Here is a 19888-nt window from a genome sequence, read left to right as displayed (position 1 = left end):
GTGCGCTGATATCAGAACAAGTATGCCTTCTCTTCAGAACTTCGTCTCCACCTTTTCTTCCACCGAACTCAGCTCAACTCCACGCCTTTTCAGCATGTGGCGTTTACCGATCGGCCAGCATGTTCTTGATGTTGCTGTAGTATTGCGTGTTCAGGTATTTGGAGAGCTCCTCCTTGGACAGCCACTTAAAGTCCTTTAGGTTCTGCGTGTTGACGGACAGGTCGGCCTGGCCGGCCATGATGCGAGACTTCAGGAAGAAGATCTTGCTGCCGGCAACTTCGACTTCGGTCTGCTTGTCTGACTTTGCGCGGGGAGGGTTGTATGCGTGCCAGCCGACGGGGTGGTAGCCGACCATCCAGGTGTTCATGTTGACACCAGCGGATTGAGCGAGGGTACGTTCAGCGGCCTGTGATTGAGAAAAAAAGAACATTAGTATGGGTAAAAGACAGTATTTCAATCGATAGAGCATTACGCACCAAGCGAAGAGTCTCGCCAGACTCAACCGGCGAGCTGGGGAACTTCCAGTGTCCCTCCTTGGACTGAACCAGGAGGTAGAGTGTGCGGGAAAGCAAACGATCCAGACTCTTCTGGTCGTTCTTCTTGTCTGCTTCCGTCACCCGAGGGAACGGCCGAGGAATCTCCTCCTTTTTGCTGGTATCTTGCGAGGTGGCATTGGCAGTGGACTCTGCATCCTGCAAAAGCATCTCAACCTGGTGCTCAGGCTCAGACTCTTTCGCGCCGAGAAGGAGCTCATCATTCCATGCTTCGCTGTCGTACGCGTTATACTTTCCGATATCACGCGCGGCAGTCCGGCGCTCAAGAATCTTCTTCTTCCAGTCTTCGTCCGCCGGGGTTCCGCGCTTGAAGTAGAAATATTTCGTGAAGGGGAGGGCCAGACGCTCATTCAGACGCTTCTGGTAAAAGTAATATGACTTCTCGAAGGGCTCGAGGTCACGGGTGATCTGGGGAGGGCGGGAGAGGACCACACCGGCGTTGATGGTGTAGGCGGGCTTCACGACGGGGGTTGTCGATGCAGAGGTTGATGTGGTTTCGGTGGCTGCTGGAGCCGCGGAGGCATAGCTGCGGCGGCCAAGGGTTTCTTGACAGCTTCTGCACACACCGGGGTCGACTATTGACGGGCCTGCGCGCGGAGTTAGTAGGGCGAAAAACTCGGGAAAAGTTGGATTGAACGTACGCAGCAGCGACACCATGCGCCTTGCACCATTGGATCCTGACGACATTGTGTAGAGTGGGCAATGAGTTGGCTAGTCAACGGGGAAGCCTCCGAGAAAAAGATCCAACTTGGGTCACGTTGTCGCCATGCCCGATCGGGTTAGTCACCTCCCGCACGCTTTAAATTCGCCGATTTCCCGCTTTTCTGATCTTTTCTTCTCCCAAGCATCACTTATCATCGCCTGGCTCACTCTCCTACGACCAGTCGACCATTTATCGATGCTCAGATTGAGCTCGAGGCCAATTTTCGCTAGCGGTACCTTCTTATAATCAAGGTGTACTGTTAGATAGCTGCTTCGAACATCCTCTTAATTCAAAATCAATTGTTATTTCAACTAGCTTTTTCCTCTTGCTTTTTTTCCCCCTTCTTCTCTCGCAACATCAACTAGACCCTCTTCACTTCCTGCTTATTTCCTGCTCAGTCGATGTCCAGGAGATGACTCTCAGCCTTCGCCGCATTGCCTCCTAGCCGCACCATCCTCTCCACGGTGCCAAACACCCGCAGTCGGTTCCCGTAGTCCCCCCAGAACTTGCTGCCCAGACGAGGTAACAACACGCCCTTGTTGGCCATGAGTAGAATTTTGGGGCATCCAGTGTCGGCAAGAGACTTGGGAATTTGAACAAGGTGAGATGTCTGGACCACAGGAAAGGTCTCGGTGTCCATATTGAAGAGATCGCTGAACTCACTCTTCACAGCTTGCTTTTCCAGGCTGTCCGATATGCGGGGGTTTGGGCGGAGGGTACACTGTGTTGGGGTAGCAAGAGGCCCACGCTGGATCTGGCCTGCCAGTTTGATAAAAGCCATGGCAGAAATCATGCTGTCGTATCCTGCTTCGTGGTTAACCTTGCGCCACTTGTACTTTGAGAAGCGAGGGTCAATCTCTGGATCACGGTTAGTTCAGTACATCAATTGACAAGGGGTTCGATCAGCTGTACCTATCTTGGGACTGTTCACATCCTTCAACTTGGCATGCAGATCAGTCAGCGAAGACGTGGGATTGATAGAACCGCAATCATAAGTATCCAGATACTTGGTATCAACAACCACAGGGAACAATTCGTGCATGACGGTCTGAAACTCTTCGATAGTGTCAGGCAATGGACCCAGGAAGCATGCGTGAAAAAAAAGCAGATCACAGAACATGTTGTGGCCGACAAGAACAGGTCTGTTCTCCTGGAGGCGTTGCTTCACCCTGTCTGCGACCCGATTGATTTCGAAAGATGGATTGTCGATTCTCCGCATCACAGGATTGAACATCTCTGCACCAAGTCCTTCCAGATTACCGCCAACAAGCGACTCTGCAATCCAGCGGAACCCGATGTGCTTCTGGAGTTGTGCCTTTTTGGTGTTCAACTTCAGTTCTTGGGCAATCCGCTCGCACTCGATGTCCGCTACATCGATTTGGATGAATTTCGACGTGTTCCTTGACCGCAGATTGGGAAATTCCTGGGTGATCAGCTGGTGCACAAGCCATTTCTCCATGCTGCTGAGGCCTTCGCGCACACTGCCCAATGGTTGGACCTCACTAGGCGGCGGAACGTTCAGCCATTGAACTCGGTCCTGTCTGTGTTAACTCATTTGCCCTGGAATGTGAGCATGCATCACTTACCTTTCCTTGTGCCAGCCAGTCGGTGATCATGGTTCGAACTTTGGCAAGAAACTCCAGAGATTCATGGTCATCGTCTTTGATGTCCATAGTCTGTCGACTAGTCTGTTGGCATCGTTCCACGACTCTTGCCAGCGCCAATTGCTCTTCCGCACGAGACAGATACTGGATGCCATGCTGACATAGACTGTCAATGCTGAATCCGTGTTTGAGGAGAAACCCCATAGCTGCATAACAAACAGTTAGTGAATGGTCACAATCACATGCTCGGGACAGCACATACCCCGGCTGCTAGATGTCCAGTCTCGATTTATATCAGATTCATGGTGCGGGATCGGGTTCAGGTTCATGTTGTACGGCTTAAGGGAATACGAAGCTGTATCATGTTAACGGATTGTGTCTCGTGTGTTATTCTTCACTTACCCGTTTCTACATTCTCATGGCAAAGCGTGAGCCCAACTTGCAGGATTTGATATTGTTCCGCTGCAACTTTGGTCTGCGCATACCGCTCCTGGATTGTTTGTGGCCTTGTTGGTATGAATGGGGCGAAAGCCACGCCAGAGAGCTCAAAGTCCAAACTGACGAAGCAGCTGGCCGAGATATCATTCAAGATAAACGGAAGATACTCAGAGAAATTCGCACTTGTCACTTCCATCTTGTCTTAGACTTTCAGACCAGAAGTAAGTGATTGATTCCGTGGAAGTGAAAGGCAAGTAACGAGTAGGGAAATAGGATGGTTTGATCTAATGTCAAATACCGTAAATTGATTGATACTGCGTCAACGAGGAAGTTTGCTTGCTTAGAGGTAGGTCCATAGGCGTCATATGCAGCATATCACGTATTATGCACGCCGGCGAGGTTTCTTTGGAGGGATCTTAGAAATATGCAATCGGAGCTGTAAGTGACGTGACGAAGGAAGAAAGATCGCTGAAGAGTAACTCATATTTAAATGACGCTATTCTGGATATCCTCATTAATGATTTTGCTTTATTCTTATAGATCGAGCTCACAGGCCAGTCCCGTGACCACCCCGGACTTGGCCTGAGCCGAGGGAAAACGACAGCCGATCGCAATCGTCCCCGACTTGTTTCACTCTGGCTTCTCCATTATCTGTTGCTGTATAACTCCTGCTAATCATTGGAATTGATTCTCGATACCATCTTATGATCCCTCGGCCTCACAATGGCTAACGGATCCCCAATGTCGTCCCATAACCAAGCCCGCTCCCCGTCCTCGGCCTCCCCCACAAAGCTGTGCTCCAAGACATACAAGAAGGCCTCCCAGCTCTACCTCACACGGCGCCTACCAGAAGCTTTAGCAAGTCTACAGCCTATTATAACGCCATCAGCACCACAGGAAGACCAGCATACAAATGGCGACTCGTCAACACCGGTCGCGCCGATCGCCACGGCCGCCAGCACGTGGAGAATCAAGGTGTGGAACCTCTACATCACCCTCCTCAGCGCAATAGTCGATCTTGGAGCCGAGGAAGGAAAGAAGCAATTTGGACAGAAGGAATGGAAAGGAATTGCATCACAAGTGAGAGAAGGCGGGATTTGGGAGACAGTGGTCGAGGTCGGATACCAAAACCGAGAGGGTTCGGTGGATGCCGAAGTCGTCTACAACTTGTCAGTCTTCACACCTCAGCTTTTCCAACTCGGGCATATCAGCTAATATAGTGACAGAGCTACACTACTTCTCACGCATTCCTCCTCGCAATCCCTGAACCAACAACGCCTCGAGACGTACCTCTCCTCATACGGACAGCCCAACCTCGACCTTGCAGATCGCCTACAAGATGCAGCCAACGATTTCCAGCAGCGCCCCATGCCAACAAGCGGCGCCGATACCCCGAAGGATCTAACCTCCAGAGTGAGGATCATCGAGCTCTTCACCCTACATGTCCTTCCCCGCAATGACGAGTGGGAATACGCAACCGAGTTCATCAATCTGAGCGAAGTCCTCGACGAGGAACGGAAAGACCTATTCCTTCAGACCCTTGAGGGATTGAAAGAAGAGAAGGAGCGTGGCGAAATGCGCGCTGCTGAACTACAGCGTTCCAAAGACGAAGAACTCGAGCGGCAACGAGAGGACGAACGCCGAGAAGCCGAGGAAGCAGCGACAGCAGCAGCGCGATCGCAATCCAATGGCCACAAGCGCAATACCAGCGAAGTTGACTATGGGATTGAGAAAAGCCGCCCACAAAACTCACCCAAGGGCAAAGGGGGTATTTCGACAGACAAGTCGCCGAATGGGAAGTCTACACAACGGACCACACTTTCATCGTCTGGATCTAAGAATGTCAAGAAGAATGACAAGGTTCAACCCCGGGGCCGTCCATCCCAGGCAGTGACAACTGCCCTGCGCAATCTTTTCCGTCATATCATCCAGACCGTGTCTGGTAACCCCATGTCATTAGTGCGCACTTTACTCTTCGTGATTGGTATTCTTATGGCGATGACCCGACAAGATGTCCGCGAACGTGTGCGGAGGGTTACGGACTCTGCTTGGCAGAAGGTCAAAGGCACAGTCGGAATGGGCGTCAAAGTGAGCTACATTTGAGGGATCGACAGATTCCTGTTTTCATGTACATGGTGTATGATGTATATTTCGATCTTGTTCCTGTTACGGTCATCAAGAGGCTATCGTCGCATACATATTTGCAATTGTGATTTTCTATATCTCTGTGTATCATACTTCACGCATATACACCGGATCAAGGGCATCTTTGATGTATTTTTCTTTCCATCTTCCTACTTTTTGACAGAACATTTGCTATTTATAGTCTTAAGTTGAGCAGCATCTATCGAGGTAGGCAGGTGAGCTACCTATCTTCATTTACAACCCCAGGCATTTGCTAGGAGGTTTCCGTTGAGATACTTCAGGCCAGTGTCGACAGCGACAGTAACCACGGTCTTGTCAGGGCCTAGCTCCTTCGCAAGAGCAATAGCAGCAACGACATTCAAACCCGTTGAAGTCCCAACAAAGATTCCTTCTTCCCGAGCAAGTCGTCGACACATGGCATGTCTTCTTCTGAAATCCCTCGTGCCTCATCATACAAGTTGGAATCAAGATGCGGGGGCACACACCCGGCCCCGATTCCCTCGACACCATGAGGTCCAGCGTGACCTTTCTTAACAAAGGAGAAGAAGTAGGCTCAAGAGCCACGATACGTGTTTCCGGCCACTTCGCCTTCAAAATCCGTGATGCCGCCTGATCATACCGGCAGTTCGAAAAGCCCCACAGAAAGATCAAGGTCACCAGGGAATTGAGCCCTCAATTCTTCCCCGATCATCTTATAGCCAGGCCCGCATTATTTAACTGATCAGGACTGTATACCAACAACCATGGGATCTAGGTCGGAGATAACCGTGGCTCAATGAAGGCAGAGTTCCATCTGCCTCTGGGTAAGGGGAGGGACAAGCTCACGGTCGTGAATAATCACCACGTTCCACCCCACCAGCCCTCTGTCGACTGTCTCGTTCCAGCACAATCGGGATATTGTGCGATGTGCAATAGATTTTTTGTATAAAGTAGAACAGTTTCTTAAAAGGGAAATCCGCCAGTTACGCTACGTACTTGGCAGATCAGCCGAGAAACCAAAAGACATTTAATACCATCTGTAATGTACTACTTCGTTTGGAAAAAGCGGTTGCAGGCTGCTGTGAGTGTAGTCGGCTCGAAGCAGTCAATCTCTAGATCTGTAATATCTTATACCAACCTCATAGACCGAACTGACATGCCCGCCAGATATACAAGATTGGTAATGTCTGTCTCAGCTGCTTAGACCAGCGCAAATTTAACAGGAAAATCCTGTGCGAAGATCTCCACAGAGAATTTGACTGATCAAGACCCTGATCTATATTGATTAGATTAGATTAGATTAGAATATTGTCCTCCTATTCGCTAGCCTTTACTTTGCCTTAGAGACCCATCGCTATGTGTGCCGTCTCCTCATAAGGCTTATAAGAAGCTCCCGAGCCACGCACATGGCTTCCCTGCATCTTGACATACAACGTTGAATTGTTGACGGACAGAGTCACCTATTTTCTCGGACCAAGTCCCCTGCCAAAATTACGAGCGTGGCCACGCCCGCCCGAGAAGAGACCAAAGCCCCATCCCTAGCCCCTCTGCATCGCCGGTCCAATAGTAGGCCTTCTATAACGATGGACATACCGCTACAAAATAATCCAAATAGCAAGCATACTAATCAAAATACTCGGCATGGGCGTATGCTTGACGGCAACAAAGCCACATTCAGCACAGCAGCAATGGTCTTAGTAATGATCCTAATCGGCTTCAGCGGCTCAATGTCCGTCGTCGGTCCACGCGTTGCATCACAGAGATCCGTTCCAGACCAGGATGTCGCGCTCGTCATTTCTCTGTTATCTCTTTGGTCTAAGATCTGTAGTGGTATTGGATCGGCGATTGTTGTTGTTATTTGGTCGGATCAGATGCCTAAGTAGTTGCGCGAGCATTTGGCTGGGACTGCTACGGAGAACGATGTTAAGAAGCTGTTTCGTAGTTTGACCTATTCGGAAGCATTATGCTTTTGATGATCCTATGCGTGTTGGAGCTATTCTTGCTTATCGTCGTCCGTTATGTCATTGTTTGGCGCCTGCGTTGGTTCCGTTTGTTGCGGCTCTCCTTCAGACTAATTATATCTTGAGAAAGTCACAGAATACTGTTACTAATGTTGGGAATGATGGCTTGACTCTTCCGGAGAAAGATTTGGTTCCTGAGCCGGGAATAAGAAAGAGGTTTTCTTGGCTTTTGGGCTGGGAAGTAGGTTGTGATGGGGTGTTTGGTATAAAAGTGTTTCTGAAGAAGAAGGTCCAGACATTAATAACAGGAGGGGGATATCGCCAGAGGATGCCAAATGCAGTCTTGTCTCATATAGTCGTTAATAACAGTTCGTGATAGAAAAGGACAACCAACTCTCAATGGGGAATCAAATAGTGGCATTATCGCATGTAATGTGATTTTCGCGCGCAACCTCAGTCATCCCAGCCTCAGCATCACCCGCATACTCGACATGCTCCTTCTCGACAACCCTCGCATGCCACCTTCGGAAAAGCTGCACAAAGAAATGCGCAACACAGATCTGTTCTGTGGTATAAAGCAACACTGGTACAGAAGTCTTGGCTTTCGTAAAGAGATCAATCGGCTGCCACATTGCATACAGCAGCGGGATACCGAGTGCCGTGCTCTTCGCCGGCCCACAGAAACATACTGCAATGGTTTCCTCAGGAGACATGCGCTTGAACATTGGCTCTGACCATTTCCGAGAGCTCAATATCCGCGGTGGTCTCGAGCCGAGGAAGCAGATTAGTGTTAGGAAGATGTAGAGGGCGATATTGAAGAGAACCACGAAGACCACGCTTTGCGCGGAGAGGGATTGAAGGGCTCCTGTTGCGAAGCAGGATGAGAAAGTCGACCTGGTATATGTCAGTAGTCTATTCCAAACGAGAAGTAGCATACTGCCAAACTCACCAAATCAACAAAAGCATACAGACAGTCGCCAATTTAGGCAACTTGGTTTTCAACAAAACCCAAGCAGTCCGATCTGGCCAAGTCCAACGTACAAGCTGCCCAACAAACAAAGGTAACAAAACACTCAACCCAAGCTGCTGAAACACATCCTTATACATACTCCCCAATCCCCCACCCCCAAACCTCCACAAATCAAATTCGGCCGTCTTAGGAATCAACGAAACAGTCCAAGCAGCCGTAACAAACGGCCCAAGGATATTAGCAATCAAAACCTCCACAAGCGCAGCGGCATCATCACCCCCAGCAGCACGCGTCATAACAACATTCGAAGCAATCGTGGTCGGAATACACGCGGTAAAAATATACCCAGCCAAGACAGCGCGATCAATCTTACCGCCTGGATCCCCAGCTAGGATGATATGCACGACAGCCAAGACCAGCGCAGGAATGAATAAGAATGAAATCACCTGTACAACGAGGTGTAGTCGCCAATTCAGGAATTGGGAAAATAGTTTCTGGCGTGGGATGCTCAGGCCGGAGATTAGGAAGATTATCGCTATCACGCCGTACATGATGCTGTATTCTGAGCGGATTGTTCCGCCGTGTTTGGCGACGTTTGGGAAGAAGTAGGCTAGGACGCAGACAACCCCGATGCCTATTAGGAGCCATTGATGGAGGAGGAGTTTTACTATGCATTTTGTCGCTTGGATCCAGGGGTTTGGGGGGTCTGGGGATGTTTCTTCCATCCTTGGTTGTTTAGGTTGCTATTAGAGGCATTGAAATGAGTCGTGGTGGTCTGGACGTGTGGGATGGATTGTAGTGGTGGTTGATAAGGTGAGTTGGTGGGTTGAGAATTGTGCGGTCGGATTTGATCCGATCCATTGCGCATGAAGGAATCGCCTTTATCTTCAACCACGTGAAGTTATACTAGTGCATATTTTGATGAAATATAGAGTAGACAGGGCCGAGATCGGCTACCCGATAATAATTTATCATCGGGTCGACTGATCCCGTGTATATTAAGTTAGGTGGGCATGTGAAGATATGATGCCCCTGAAGTATATTAAAACGAGTAACTTATGAACGATAACTTTAATAACGTTAGATGTATAAATGAACATGTAGATCAATTCGCATCATCATACATCCATCTCCATCTCTAACCGATTATACGGAGCTTGGTAAAACGTTCAACCGGCTAATAACGGAGCCACTCTAATAACCCCGGACTCGTCAGAGGAACACAAAGGACAGCAACTCTAAGTCTCATATGAACATAGTGAATAGTCTAATTGTCCACCTGACTCAGAGAAAGTAAGTCCCATGACCTATTCCTCCTATAACAGCCACCGCGCTGAACCTCGGCTGAGGGGAGCTATTGCGTTGGCCCGAGATCACCCGCAGCAAAAGGTGCGGAAATCGCTACTTTATTTCGGAGCTGGAGTGCAAGTCCCGAAATGAGGATTCTCTATACCGGAGTAATCTTACTACCTGGAATCTAGTTAGATAACGTAGGGGTGATGGTGCCTCTGGTGCCACTGTAGGTAAGGTAGGGCCGGGTTATAAAGACTAAATAGCTAAGTAATATAGAGTGTAGATAGAGTATAGAATCACAAGCCTTTTTTGTTCTTCCTATGACGACAAGAAACATGTGAAGTCAGATCAATCCGGGGGTGAATCATAGAGCCGCCCTTGTTCCCGAAGGCCTCGGGATTGTCGACTCTCTGTACTCGGAACGCTGTGCGGTATTTCGAACTTATAAGAGATCTCCCTCGGCTGATATTCGTGGACTGTACTCTTCTCTTTTCTCTTTTTCTCTCTTGTGGTTGCCGAGATCTATACTTCCGCTCGTCCAGCTTCCTCCGCTTCCCCGTCATAGCTCCCCACAAAAGTTTGGCACTGCCGCCACTTCGAGCCGACGTCAATCATAGCCAACAGTCCTGCTTTGTGAAATTAAAGCCTTTTGCAATTGATCTGTTCTCTTCAATTGATATCTTTATCTCGAGACTATTTGGAAGGATCTGCGAAAAAGGGCACCCCAAGTAATTGCATTCGCCGCTTATTCCCCGGGATTGTATACATCCGCTTCTCCGCAATCTCGGTATTCGCTCGCGACAATCGGAACAAACTCGATTTCGTGCCATTCCGGGGGTGTTAGATTAAAGACCCAATTGGAGGTTTTCCTTTGACAATCTCCTCAAATACGCATTCTTTACACCTTACCTTTCTCACAAACAATGTCCGCAAAAACCGCCAATTCGAAGCGCACATCGCCTGCGGTCAACTTGATCGGTAGAGTAAACTCCATCCTCGAGATTGTGGACGGCTATTGACTTCATCCTAGCTGGTGGTGGTGCCGGTATGATGGAGGCCCTCGTGTGCCACCCTCTAGACACGATCAAGGTCCGCATGCAGCTGTCAAGGAGAGCCACAGCACCCGGGGTGAGTTATGAATACCCATAGACCATGAAACATTGCTAACCATGTGGTCTGGATAGGCTAAGCCGCGCGGGTTCGTGGCCACCGGTGCCCAGATTGTACGCAAGGAGACTGCCCTGGGTCTGTACAAGGGTTTGGGAGCCGTGCTGGGCGGAATCATTCCAAAAATGGCCATCCGGTTCACCTCATACGAGTCATACAAGGGAATGCTGGCCGACAAGGAAACGGGTCAGGTTACCAGCAAGGCCACCTTCCTGGGTACGTGAAGACAATCCACACAGAGCAGATCACAACCTACAACAGCGGCTAACATGTTGATAGCTGGTCTCGCTGCCGGTGTAACCGAAGCCGTGGCCGTCGTAAACCCAATGGAAGTCATCAAGATCCGCCTGCAAGCGCAGCACCACAGCATGGCCGACCCACTCGACGTCCCCAAGTACCGCAGCGCCCCACACGCACTCTTCACCGTCGTCAAGGAGGAGGGCCTGAGCGTGCTGTACCGCGGTGTCTCACTGACAGCCCTCCGCCAGGGAACCAACCAGGCCGCCAACTTCACCGCGTACACCGAACTCAAGGCTGCCCTGCAGCGCTGGCAACCCGAGTACAGCAACAGCCAGCTGCCCTCCTACCAGACCACCGTGATCGGTTTGATCTCCGGTGCTGTCGGTCCCTTCTCCAACGCCCCCATCGATACCATCAAGACTCGTTTGCAGAAGACCCGTGCTGAGCCCGGCCAGTCGGCTATCACTCGTATCATGGTTATCGCTAAGGACATGTTCAAGACTGAGGGCGCGCGCGCTTTCTACAAGGGTATCACTCCCCGTGTCATGCGTGTCGCCCCTGGTCAGGCTGTTACTTTCACTGTGTATGAGTTCCTCAAGGGTAAACTCGAGGGTTCGAACTGGGCTTTCGTTGGTGGTGCGTATGAAGAGTAAACCCAAAATGTTTTGTTTTTGAAGCATTGTGATACCTGATCATAGTGGGCGTTGTGTTGGCTCTCGATATCTCGAGGACTGTTCAATTGCTGGCCGGTCGCGTCGGCTTTCTTTTTGTATATATTGTGTGCTTTGCGTTAGTTTCTTTGTATACCACTTTTGGTGCGCCTTGAGCAGAATAGAGTTTCTTCAAACGGCTGTGAGAAGAGAAGTAGGCTATACTATGTCAGTAACCTGGTTATATCCTTGACAATGGAATCGTCGCAAGTCGAGATGAAAGAGGACAGTGTATGGAGTAGAACAGGAGATGTGGAGGCTACTTGGAAGCCAACGCTGACACGCCCCTCAATTCACCGCTCCCTCCCCTCATAAACAACCCAACCACCACAACAGGTGAACAAGCATCACCATGCAGTCCGGAATTACAGGTAAGGGATACATCCATGTACCCCATATAGTCTCCAATTGGAACAACTAACAACCTCCCAGTCTCCTCGGAGCTGCACGATGCCTTCACCCGCTTCAACTCCGACCCCTCAACCTTCTGCCTGCCAGTAACCATAACATCCGAAAGCCTCACTCCCCTCCCAGCCCTGTCTTTCCAAGGCGAGCCAACCAAGGAATCGTTCATCACCTCCCTCCCCCAGCTGTCAACAATCCTCCAGCCCAAAACACCCCTCTACCTCCTTCTCCGACGCCCCACCGCCGCGGGTGCCGCAACCCTCATCGCTCTAACCTACATACCGTCCAATGCGCCCGTGCGGGCCAAGACGCTCTTTGCGTCGACTCGCTCGACCCTGACTCGCGAGCTTGGCACGGAGAAGTTTGGTTCGACTGTCTTTGCTACTGAGGAGGAGGAGATCCTCGGTGTTGAGGCCTGGAAGGAGCGTGATGGGGAGGGCGCTGGGGGTGTTAGTCGTGAGGATATGATGGGTGAGAAGGAGCGGGAGCTCGAGGCTGTTAGACGGGCTGAGGCTGAGGCTAGGAATGGTACTCCAGGGCGGGATATTGGTATTGGGGGCACTTTTGGTCCTGGGTCTGGCTCTGGCATGAAGATCTCTATGCCTGTTGATGAAGGGGCTAAGACTGCCCTGCGAGATCTACAGGATGGTGGATTGGTGCAGCTGGTACGTCCTTGTTACGGAGATTACGGGGGTTGATTGTGGAAGGACCTGTGAGATTGATATGCTAACTTCCTCAAGACGATTGATATCCCCACGGAGAAGATCACGCTGGCCGATTCCCAGTCTAGTGTTGAGCCAAGCTCCGTTGCCACACATATCTCCTCGACTTCGCCGCGCTATTCCTTCTACCACTACCCTGGGTCTGATGTCGTGGTCTTTGTGTACACCTGCCCGACCGGATCGTCTATCAAGGAGCGCATGCTGCACGCCAGCTCGCGGAGGAACGCCATCGCGGTTGCTGAACAGGAAGGACTCAAAATCTTGAAGAAGGTATGTGCACCCGAGTTGTGAATCGTTCCGTTTCGATGCTCACTATTTGCAGATTGAGGCTTCAGGCCCTGACGAAATCACCGCCGTGCGTTTGCAAGAGGAAGTAAACCCGCCACAAAACCAGGGCTCTGCGCGAGGATTCGCCAGACCCCGTCGCCCTGGCAGGTAAATCGCCACCGTATAGATAGAGCGAATGAACCAGTTCGGAGTGGGCCAAGACAGTCCAACACGATAAATTGAACTCGCGTCGTATTGTAGATTCGTAAAGTCGTCTGTCGTCGCTAGGCTGAACATTGTAAAACGCCGAGCTCACGCTTAGCTCCCTCCGCCCGGACACAACACCAAGCCAAGACCAAGGGAGCGAGAAGCGTGATCATTGATTCCTGAAACTTTTCTTCTGGTAGAATAAATCTGTCCTGGAGCTTCCCAGATTGATAATCTTCGGACACCCATCGCGGTCCTTCTCCAGACGCGTACATTCAAAGCAGTAGAATGCATCACTGATTCCCTCGCCGCCGCAGACGACACACTTGTTCTGGTAGTTTCCGAACGAGCACTCGTCACAGATGCGGACTAGAGTCGTGGGGCGCACGTAGGAATCGCACACGGGGCATTTGCCGTCGCATTTGTCACACAGGCGGCCGATGGAGATGCCTGGTTGCTTGCGGCACATGACGAGATCGGGGTGGTGGCGAGACATAGTTAAGTAGGAGAGAAGGTGACCAAAGTAAAAGCTTGAAATGCAACTGAAGAGGTTGGAGAGAGAAGTGAAGTTGAAGAGAAGAAAAGCCGAGCACGAGGAATGGGGTGGTCCGTGCACGTGCCCCCAAGCAGTCCGTTCTGTTCTTTCTTTGACCCCAGACACCAAGTCCAAGTGGCAGTTTTGTGGCAAACGTCGATTTACTTCGATCATATTCTTACTCTTTAAGCAAGTCAACACTGCGCCTGCATTGGTGTCGTCCACAGTACAGCATGTCGGAACAGTACGGCTACCTTCCCTCCCATAACAACCCGTACCCGCAAACGAGGAATTACTGTAGCTGACCCTCTGTCTCTTCCCTATAGCATGCTTGCCTCGGCAGTCGCCGTACCCGAACAAGAACCCCTTCACCAATCCCCGGAATTGACAACCAAGCGACGCCAGTCCTCGGTATCAGAACACGATACCAAGCGCCGGCGACTAAGCTCCCAAAGCAACCGTTCCCCGCAAACCCAGCGCCGACGCTCATCCCCTCAGCCCGCTGCGCCAGATGCATCCCCGGAAAGCAAACCTGTGCGGCCACGCGGAGGCCGCGAGGAAGATCGCAAGCGCGGTCAGCGGTTATTCGGTGGACTTCTAGGTACTCTTTCGCAGAGCTCGAGCTCTGCAGCGCAGAAAAGGCGCGCGGATATTGAGCGGAAACAGCAGGATAAGCTTAAGTCTCAGGATTTGCAGTATGATGAGTTGAAGAAGCAGCGGAAGGAACAGCGTGAGGCTATTCGCAGGAAGGAGACGCCTTTGTATGAGCGTGAGGCGGTATGTTTCCTCTGATATTCTGGAGTGGGGAATCCATCTGACCTTTCTTTTCAGATGAATACACGGCATGCGAATATAATTGCCGTGGCGCATTTCCTTAAGACACGGGCGGAACCGGTTCTTGTGAGTGGTCTTCCTCTGATTGTTCTACGTGATTGGAAGCTAACTAGTTCGAACAGTACTACAAGCCATGGCAACCACGACCTGGCGACGAATCAGTGATACAGAAGCAGATTGAAGAAGCAGAAGCGATAGTTGCACGTGAAGTTGCCGAGTTTGAAGCACGATACCCACCAGAGGCCTTTGTGCCCCAGCCAGATAAAAGCATCAAGGAAGAGCCAGCAGCGAAACCAGAAGAAACACAAGGCGAGAAGATGCAGCAGACAGATACACCCTCGGACCAACCATCTGCTCCAGAGCCTGTAAACTTAGGAGAGTCTGACTCCAAGGAAGCAGCCCAGGACGCCCCCGAAGCGGTGAAAACAGACCCTAACGGGAAAGGAGCTGTTTCAGCGACAATGGGTCGTTCTGCTGATGTGGACACTGCTGTACATGATCAGAGTGATGCCCATCGGGATGACGACGGTGGTGAAGTCGTGGAGGATAACGAGGACACTGTGATTTATTAGATTACAGTCGACCTTGGAAGCCTGATGTCAATTATCTGGAGATACGAATTACAATACCCGGCCTTGATTTACAGTTTGGAAGTAAAATCCAGGCATTTGAATATCCATGGAATCTTTGGCTGGAACATGCTTATTAGGGCAGCGAAATACATGTCCTCTCGATATGGCGACATACCCCATCTCTATTCCATGTCTATAACTATGGCATATATCCCTGTCTATTGTTTTGGGAAACCGCCGGCGATAGCAGCCAGAATAGCTTATCTCTTGGCTCTATAGCCCTAACTCGCTTCCTTATATAGTCGAGCAGAGTAGGCTTGTATACAGTTGCACTCTGGCTTTTACCTGGCATTCTCAAAATGACAATCCCTTCAAATGACAACAAAACCGATAAACTCCCCTAAGTTACCTCAATCTACACACCCGACTCAATTGAATGCGCCTCATCAAAATACAACATAACCCTACGAGCCCTCTCATCCCGCCATGCCCATTTCATCACCCCAGGAGGCGCAATAGGAACAGGTCTATTCGTCAGTACAGGCGCAACACTAGCAAAAGGCGGCCCAGCCTTCCTAGTCGGCAGTTACGTCCTGATGTCCGCCTTAGTATACCTTGACCCTAACGGGCGTCACGGAGATATTCGCCTACCTCTTCCGGCGGAACGAAGTATTACTACGGTAGTCGATATGTACCGGGCTACTTTGTCTGTTCAATGCGTATACGGTCTTCTTTCCATCACAGTGTCGGTTGCTGATTTCCTATCTGCTTGTATTTCACAAGAATTAGTTGTACATTGTTGGCAATTTGGTCGCGTTTTAATCACACTTCAATCGCACCTGAGTCGCACTTTGGGCAACATCAGCCGAACTCTGCTCCTCGATATCGGAGTAGTCGCTCAGCTGATTCGTGCCACTTCCTCTGACCATAATTCAGAATTATGATAGCTCTCCTACTACCGCCCCATCTCTGTAGTTTGGCAAGCATCAAAATGACGGAACGTGGAGATCTTAAACACTAGCGTCTTGGCATTCAATGGGCCGAGGCAGAAGCTCTGAGGGGTTCGGCCTGTTTAGAAATCCGATCTTTGGTGTAGTCTGTCACTGTTTCTGCATAATTCATAACCTAGTTCAGGGCGTAGGTCTGGACTGTGCAAGTTGCTATTGACCGAGTTGCAACACTCACACCGCAACCTGTGGGACCTGCGGCTATATATATCAACCTCGGAGCTGCGTCGTCAGAGCTTACAACATACCATCACCCTTTCGGTTTTCTGAAATCAAGACTCTTCGAAAACCTCAACTCCAATTTGAAGCTCTTCACTATGCCTATCGATAAAATCCAAGTATCAGGCGACCCCCGCATCGAGTACAAAACCGCGACTCTCAACGGCCACAACTACTGTCAGTATCGCACAACAGCACGACCAAGATCCTCAAAATACAGTGAAGAACCACAATCTAACATATAAAAGCTTATATCCTGAGCCAGCCCAAATCAGGCCAATACAAAGCAACAGTATTCCTGGTGAGCATCTCGACACGCATACATAACACGAAGAGACATAAACCAACCCCCCCCACAGATCCATGGCTTCCCCGACATCTCAATGGGCTGGCGATACCAGATCCCCATGCTAGTGAACATGGGCCTGCGAGTGGTAGCCCCAGATTGTCTAGGCTACGGACGAACAGTATGTAAACCTCCCTACTGCACTATCAAAACCACCAACCCGTACCCCAAGAAACAACCTACTAACAACAAACCCAGGACGCGCCAGCCGACCCTACTCCCTACGCACACAAGAGCTGTGCAGCAGATATAAAAGCACTAGCAACACATCTAGGCGAAACGAAAATCATCCTGGGTGGACATGACTGGCACGTCCCTCCCCATCTTCCACGCAAACCAGAACGAAACTAACACCCGAACAGGGGCGCCGGTCTAGCGTACCGCATCGCCCTCTGGCACCCAGAGCTAGTCTCGTACCTTTTCACAGTCTGTGTGCCGTACGCAAGACCAATGGAAAAGGAAGTTCAGCTAGAAGACCTCGTCCGCACAGCGGCCCCGCATTTCGCATACCAGCTCCAATTCGCGAGTGGGGAGTTGGAGAAGGTTATCCAATCTGAGGATGATATTCGCCAATTCCTGTTGGCGCTTTATGGGGGACGGAACGATCGCGGTGAGGTTGGTTTTGATGCGCATCATGGTGTGCTTGTTGATCGGCTTGGGGGGCTGAAGAGGTCAAAGCTTTTAGCGGAGGACGAGGTTGAGTTTTATGTTAGGGAGTTTGGGAGGAGTGGGGTTCGAGGGCCACGTATGATATCTCTCTTTTCCTCTTTTTGTGATGTGGTGGAGTTGCTAATTGTTGCAGTGAACTGGTACCGGACTCGGCAGATCAATTATCGGGATGAGCTTGCTATTCTTGATCGGAAGATTGAGGTTCCTACGTTGTTTATTCAGGCTTTGAGGGATCAGGCTTTGCCCCCGCATTTGGGTAAGTCGATGGCTAAGCACATCCCCAGCTTGACTGTGAAGCAGGTTAATACTTCGCACTGGGCTTTGTGGGAGAAACCTCAGGAGGTGAATGAGATTATTGAGGGTTGGTTGAGGGAGAAGGCTTTTACTGAGGCTAGAGCTGAGAAGCTGTAGCCAAGAGACAGCGGGGGCAATGGCAAATGTGCAGGGTAGGGTAGCAAATATTGATTCATTATTGCATATGCATACATATCGTATCTTGGAATCAAGGATGTGGCATCATAGCAAATTGCAAGCAATCAGAAAAGGACTTGAGTTAGGGCCTAGCACAACAACTGATGAGCAGGTACTGTAACCCCTGTTTAATACTGGTACACCTTAGTCTCGATATTGCAGCCAACCTTCTCCAGACGATCGACAAAGGTCTGTCCCATAGTAGCAGGAGTTACAATACCACCACGTGAGACCTTCCTAATGGTTTCCTCGTCATTGAGAATAACCATAGCAGCCTCAGCAAGCAACAACCCAGTGAAAAGGTACATGCTACCCTCGTAGGTAATCTTACCAAAGACCCGCTTAGTCTGCTCACCCTCCGGCGTAGCAATAGCATGGTACTCCAGACGATCATTCATCGAATCCTCCCGACGCGGGCCGCTACCAGGCGCGAAGATGAATTTCCGCAGGAGCCAGCGCACAGGCGGGAGGGCGAGGAGCATCACACCAACCGTGAAACCGATGTGCACGGCTAGACCGACGAGGGCGTTGCGTACAGACAGGAATTGTCTGAAGTAGAAGGATTTGCCGTACAGCTCCGGCATCAGGGTGCTGCTGCGGTGCACGAGGGTGATGTCGGCCATTCCGGAAGGGGATGTTGTTACCGTTCCCAGATCGCGGATTGAGCGGAAACCGAGGATCTTGTTGAGGATTGAGTCGCTGGGGATGGTCTTTGGTGGGGCTGAGGCTGCTAGGGCGAAGGGGGTCATTGATTTCATTAGCTCCGATGTTGGGAGCCAGTCGAAGATTGAGAGGATAGTGTCGAGGGTGCCGCCGCTTGGCCCGGAGGATCTGTTTGGGTTGGTTAGATTGGAGGTGATGGTGGGATTTGAGAGTGGGTGTGGGTGTTATATACTTCATTTCCTTGATGGTGCCATTGATCTCGCGCGTTTGCGAGGATAGGTCCTCTCGGACTCGCTTGACGAGGGACCATGCCAGGATATCAGCCGGCGCACTCTCAACCCCAGCCGAGGGGATCATCTGTATGCAGTTAGTATATGCGATTATAAGGATAGATAGTGGAACGGACAATTGCGCCATTGGCTTTGGCGGTCTCATGGTACTTCTCGATGATCAATTTGATCCATGGCGTTTCTCCAGTTCTGTAACGATCAGCCAATGTCGGAAACCCCAGATCAAAAGATTGTAAAAACATACGCATCGACGTAGTGAGTCCCGTTGGTAGCGCATGCCTCCACCACTGGGGTCGAGTACAAGTGGTAGGGACCCACACAGTTGATAACGAGCCGCGTCTTCTGGGCAAGCTCATTGAGCTCAGTCGCATTCAGCTGAACGACCAGGACATCTATGCAAAGCCAGTAAGCTTGGATACATAGCAGTTAGAGACATATTCGTAACGGGGCTAGGTACCTGGCTCAGCGCGGTCGGGGTTGAGAGCCTTGAGCTGTTGGGCGATGGGCTCCATCTTCTGCAAGGAGCGGCCAGCAATGGCCCATTTCAGGTCGGTGGGGTGGTTCTGCACAATGTGCTCAGCGCAGAACTGGCCCGTGTAGCCCGTTGGGCCCAATAGGACCAGGTCATATTGGCGGTTGGAAGTCATTGTTGTTGCTGGGGATAGATGTAGGTTCTGCAGAATGGGAGCTCGCGGATCACAAGCCTCGGCAAGCTAGTCCAAGATGTGGTATGTGCTTAAGCAGAGGAATTTGGCCGTGAAATAGGAGATGAACGTTCTGCACACAACTAAAGCTATTGAAATTACACAAATTCCCCTTAGCTACTTCTAACGCGTATACATATGTTGTTTCGAATTCACGTGACCGGATAGATCGATGACCCGACTGCCCTTGTTTCCGTCTCGAACAAAACCAGG

General features: G+C 50.5%; 10 protein-coding genes across 10 annotated transcripts; 5 read left to right on the top strand and 5 right to left on the bottom strand.

Annotated features, from left to right (window-relative positions):
- Positions 1-103: 103 nt before the first annotated feature.
- PENARI_c004G04760 (mitochondrial 54S ribosomal protein mL46) lies at positions 104-1241 on the bottom strand (the record flags this gene model as incomplete). The annotated part of the gene is made up of 3 exons (XM_022629102.1): positions 104-406; positions 477-1141; positions 1196-1241. The coding sequence occupies 3 exons, from the start codon at positions 1239-1241 to the stop codon at positions 104-106; spliced, it is 1014 nt and encodes a 337-aa protein (XP_022490835.1).
- A 410-nt stretch (positions 1242-1651) lies between these two features.
- Positions 1652-3495, bottom strand: PENARI_c004G07976 (CAF1 family ribonuclease; the record flags this gene model as incomplete). The annotated part of the gene is made up of 5 exons (XM_022629265.1): positions 1652-2115; positions 2170-2794; positions 2844-3067; positions 3124-3216; positions 3264-3495. The coding sequence occupies 5 exons, from the start codon at positions 3493-3495 to the stop codon at positions 1652-1654; spliced, it is 1638 nt and encodes a 545-aa protein (XP_022490740.1).
- A 527-nt stretch (positions 3496-4022) lies between these two features.
- Positions 4023-5402, top strand: pex26 (the record flags this gene model as incomplete). The annotated part of the gene is made up of 2 exons (XM_022629441.1): positions 4023-4468; positions 4526-5402. 2 exons carry the CDS (start codon positions 4023-4025, stop codon positions 5400-5402), a joined length of 1323 nt encoding a protein of 440 aa, XP_022490845.1.
- Positions 5403-7791: 2389 nt separating this feature from the next.
- PENARI_c004G02552 (uncharacterized protein) lies at positions 7792-8905 on the bottom strand (the record flags this gene model as incomplete). The annotated part of the gene is made up of 2 exons (XM_022628987.1): positions 7792-8278; positions 8517-8905. The coding sequence occupies 2 exons, from the start codon at positions 8903-8905 to the stop codon at positions 7792-7794; spliced, it is 876 nt and encodes a 291-aa protein (XP_022491256.1).
- Positions 8906-10570: 1665 nt separating this feature from the next.
- PENARI_c004G04095 (putative succinate:fumarate antiporter (Acr1)) lies at positions 10571-11707 on the top strand (the record flags this gene model as incomplete). The annotated part of the gene is made up of 4 exons (XM_022629069.1): positions 10571-10625; positions 10678-10775; positions 10832-11030; positions 11094-11707. 4 exons carry the CDS (start codon positions 10571-10573, stop codon positions 11705-11707), a joined length of 966 nt encoding a protein of 321 aa, XP_022491180.1.
- A 409-nt stretch (positions 11708-12116) lies between these two features.
- Positions 12117-13330, top strand: PENARI_c004G05029 (twinfilin; the record flags this gene model as incomplete). Its single annotated transcript, XM_022629119.1, has 4 exons — positions 12117-12135; positions 12197-12834; positions 12910-13161; positions 13214-13330. The coding sequence occupies 4 exons, from the start codon at positions 12117-12119 to the stop codon at positions 13328-13330; spliced, it is 1026 nt and encodes a 341-aa protein (XP_022490665.1).
- A 204-nt stretch (positions 13331-13534) lies between these two features.
- PENARI_c004G09183 (PHF5 family protein) lies at positions 13535-13861 on the bottom strand (the record flags this gene model as incomplete). The annotated part of the gene is made up of 1 exon (XM_022629331.1): positions 13535-13861. The coding sequence occupies one exon, from the start codon at positions 13859-13861 to the stop codon at positions 13535-13537; it is 327 nt and encodes a 108-aa protein (XP_022491195.1).
- Positions 13862-14133: 272 nt separating this feature from the next.
- On the top strand, positions 14134-15306 carry PENARI_c004G10494 (pinin family protein; the record flags this gene model as incomplete). Its single annotated transcript, XM_022629400.1, has 4 exons — positions 14134-14144; positions 14227-14677; positions 14732-14800; positions 14857-15306. 4 exons carry the CDS (start codon positions 14134-14136, stop codon positions 15304-15306), a joined length of 981 nt encoding a protein of 326 aa, XP_022491276.1.
- Positions 15307-16630: 1324 nt separating this feature from the next.
- Positions 16631-17958, top strand: PENARI_c004G03537 (alpha/beta fold hydrolase; the record flags this gene model as incomplete). Its single annotated transcript, XM_022629040.1, has 6 exons — positions 16631-16709; positions 16781-16833; positions 16892-16999; positions 17153-17190; positions 17241-17623; positions 17681-17958. 6 exons carry the CDS (start codon positions 16631-16633, stop codon positions 17956-17958), a joined length of 939 nt encoding a protein of 312 aa, XP_022491103.1.
- A 188-nt stretch (positions 17959-18146) lies between these two features.
- Positions 18147-19618, bottom strand: PENARI_c004G01117 (saccharopine dehydrogenase family protein; the record flags this gene model as incomplete). The annotated part of the gene is made up of 5 exons (XM_022628920.1): positions 18147-18849; positions 18914-19038; positions 19088-19160; positions 19216-19363; positions 19429-19618. 5 exons carry the CDS (start codon positions 19616-19618, stop codon positions 18147-18149), a joined length of 1239 nt encoding a protein of 412 aa, XP_022491171.1.
- Between the last annotated feature and the right edge of the window lie 270 nt (positions 19619-19888).

This window comes from Penicillium arizonense, assembly GCF_001773325.1.
Source record: "Penicillium arizonense strain CBS 141311 chromosome Unknown PENARI_contig004, whole genome shotgun sequence".
Taxonomy (NCBI): domain Eukaryota; kingdom Fungi; phylum Ascomycota; class Eurotiomycetes; order Eurotiales; family Aspergillaceae; genus Penicillium; species Penicillium arizonense.
The sequence above is the reverse complement of the archived record's forward strand: the minus strand, read 5'-3'. Positions and strand labels throughout refer to the sequence as shown.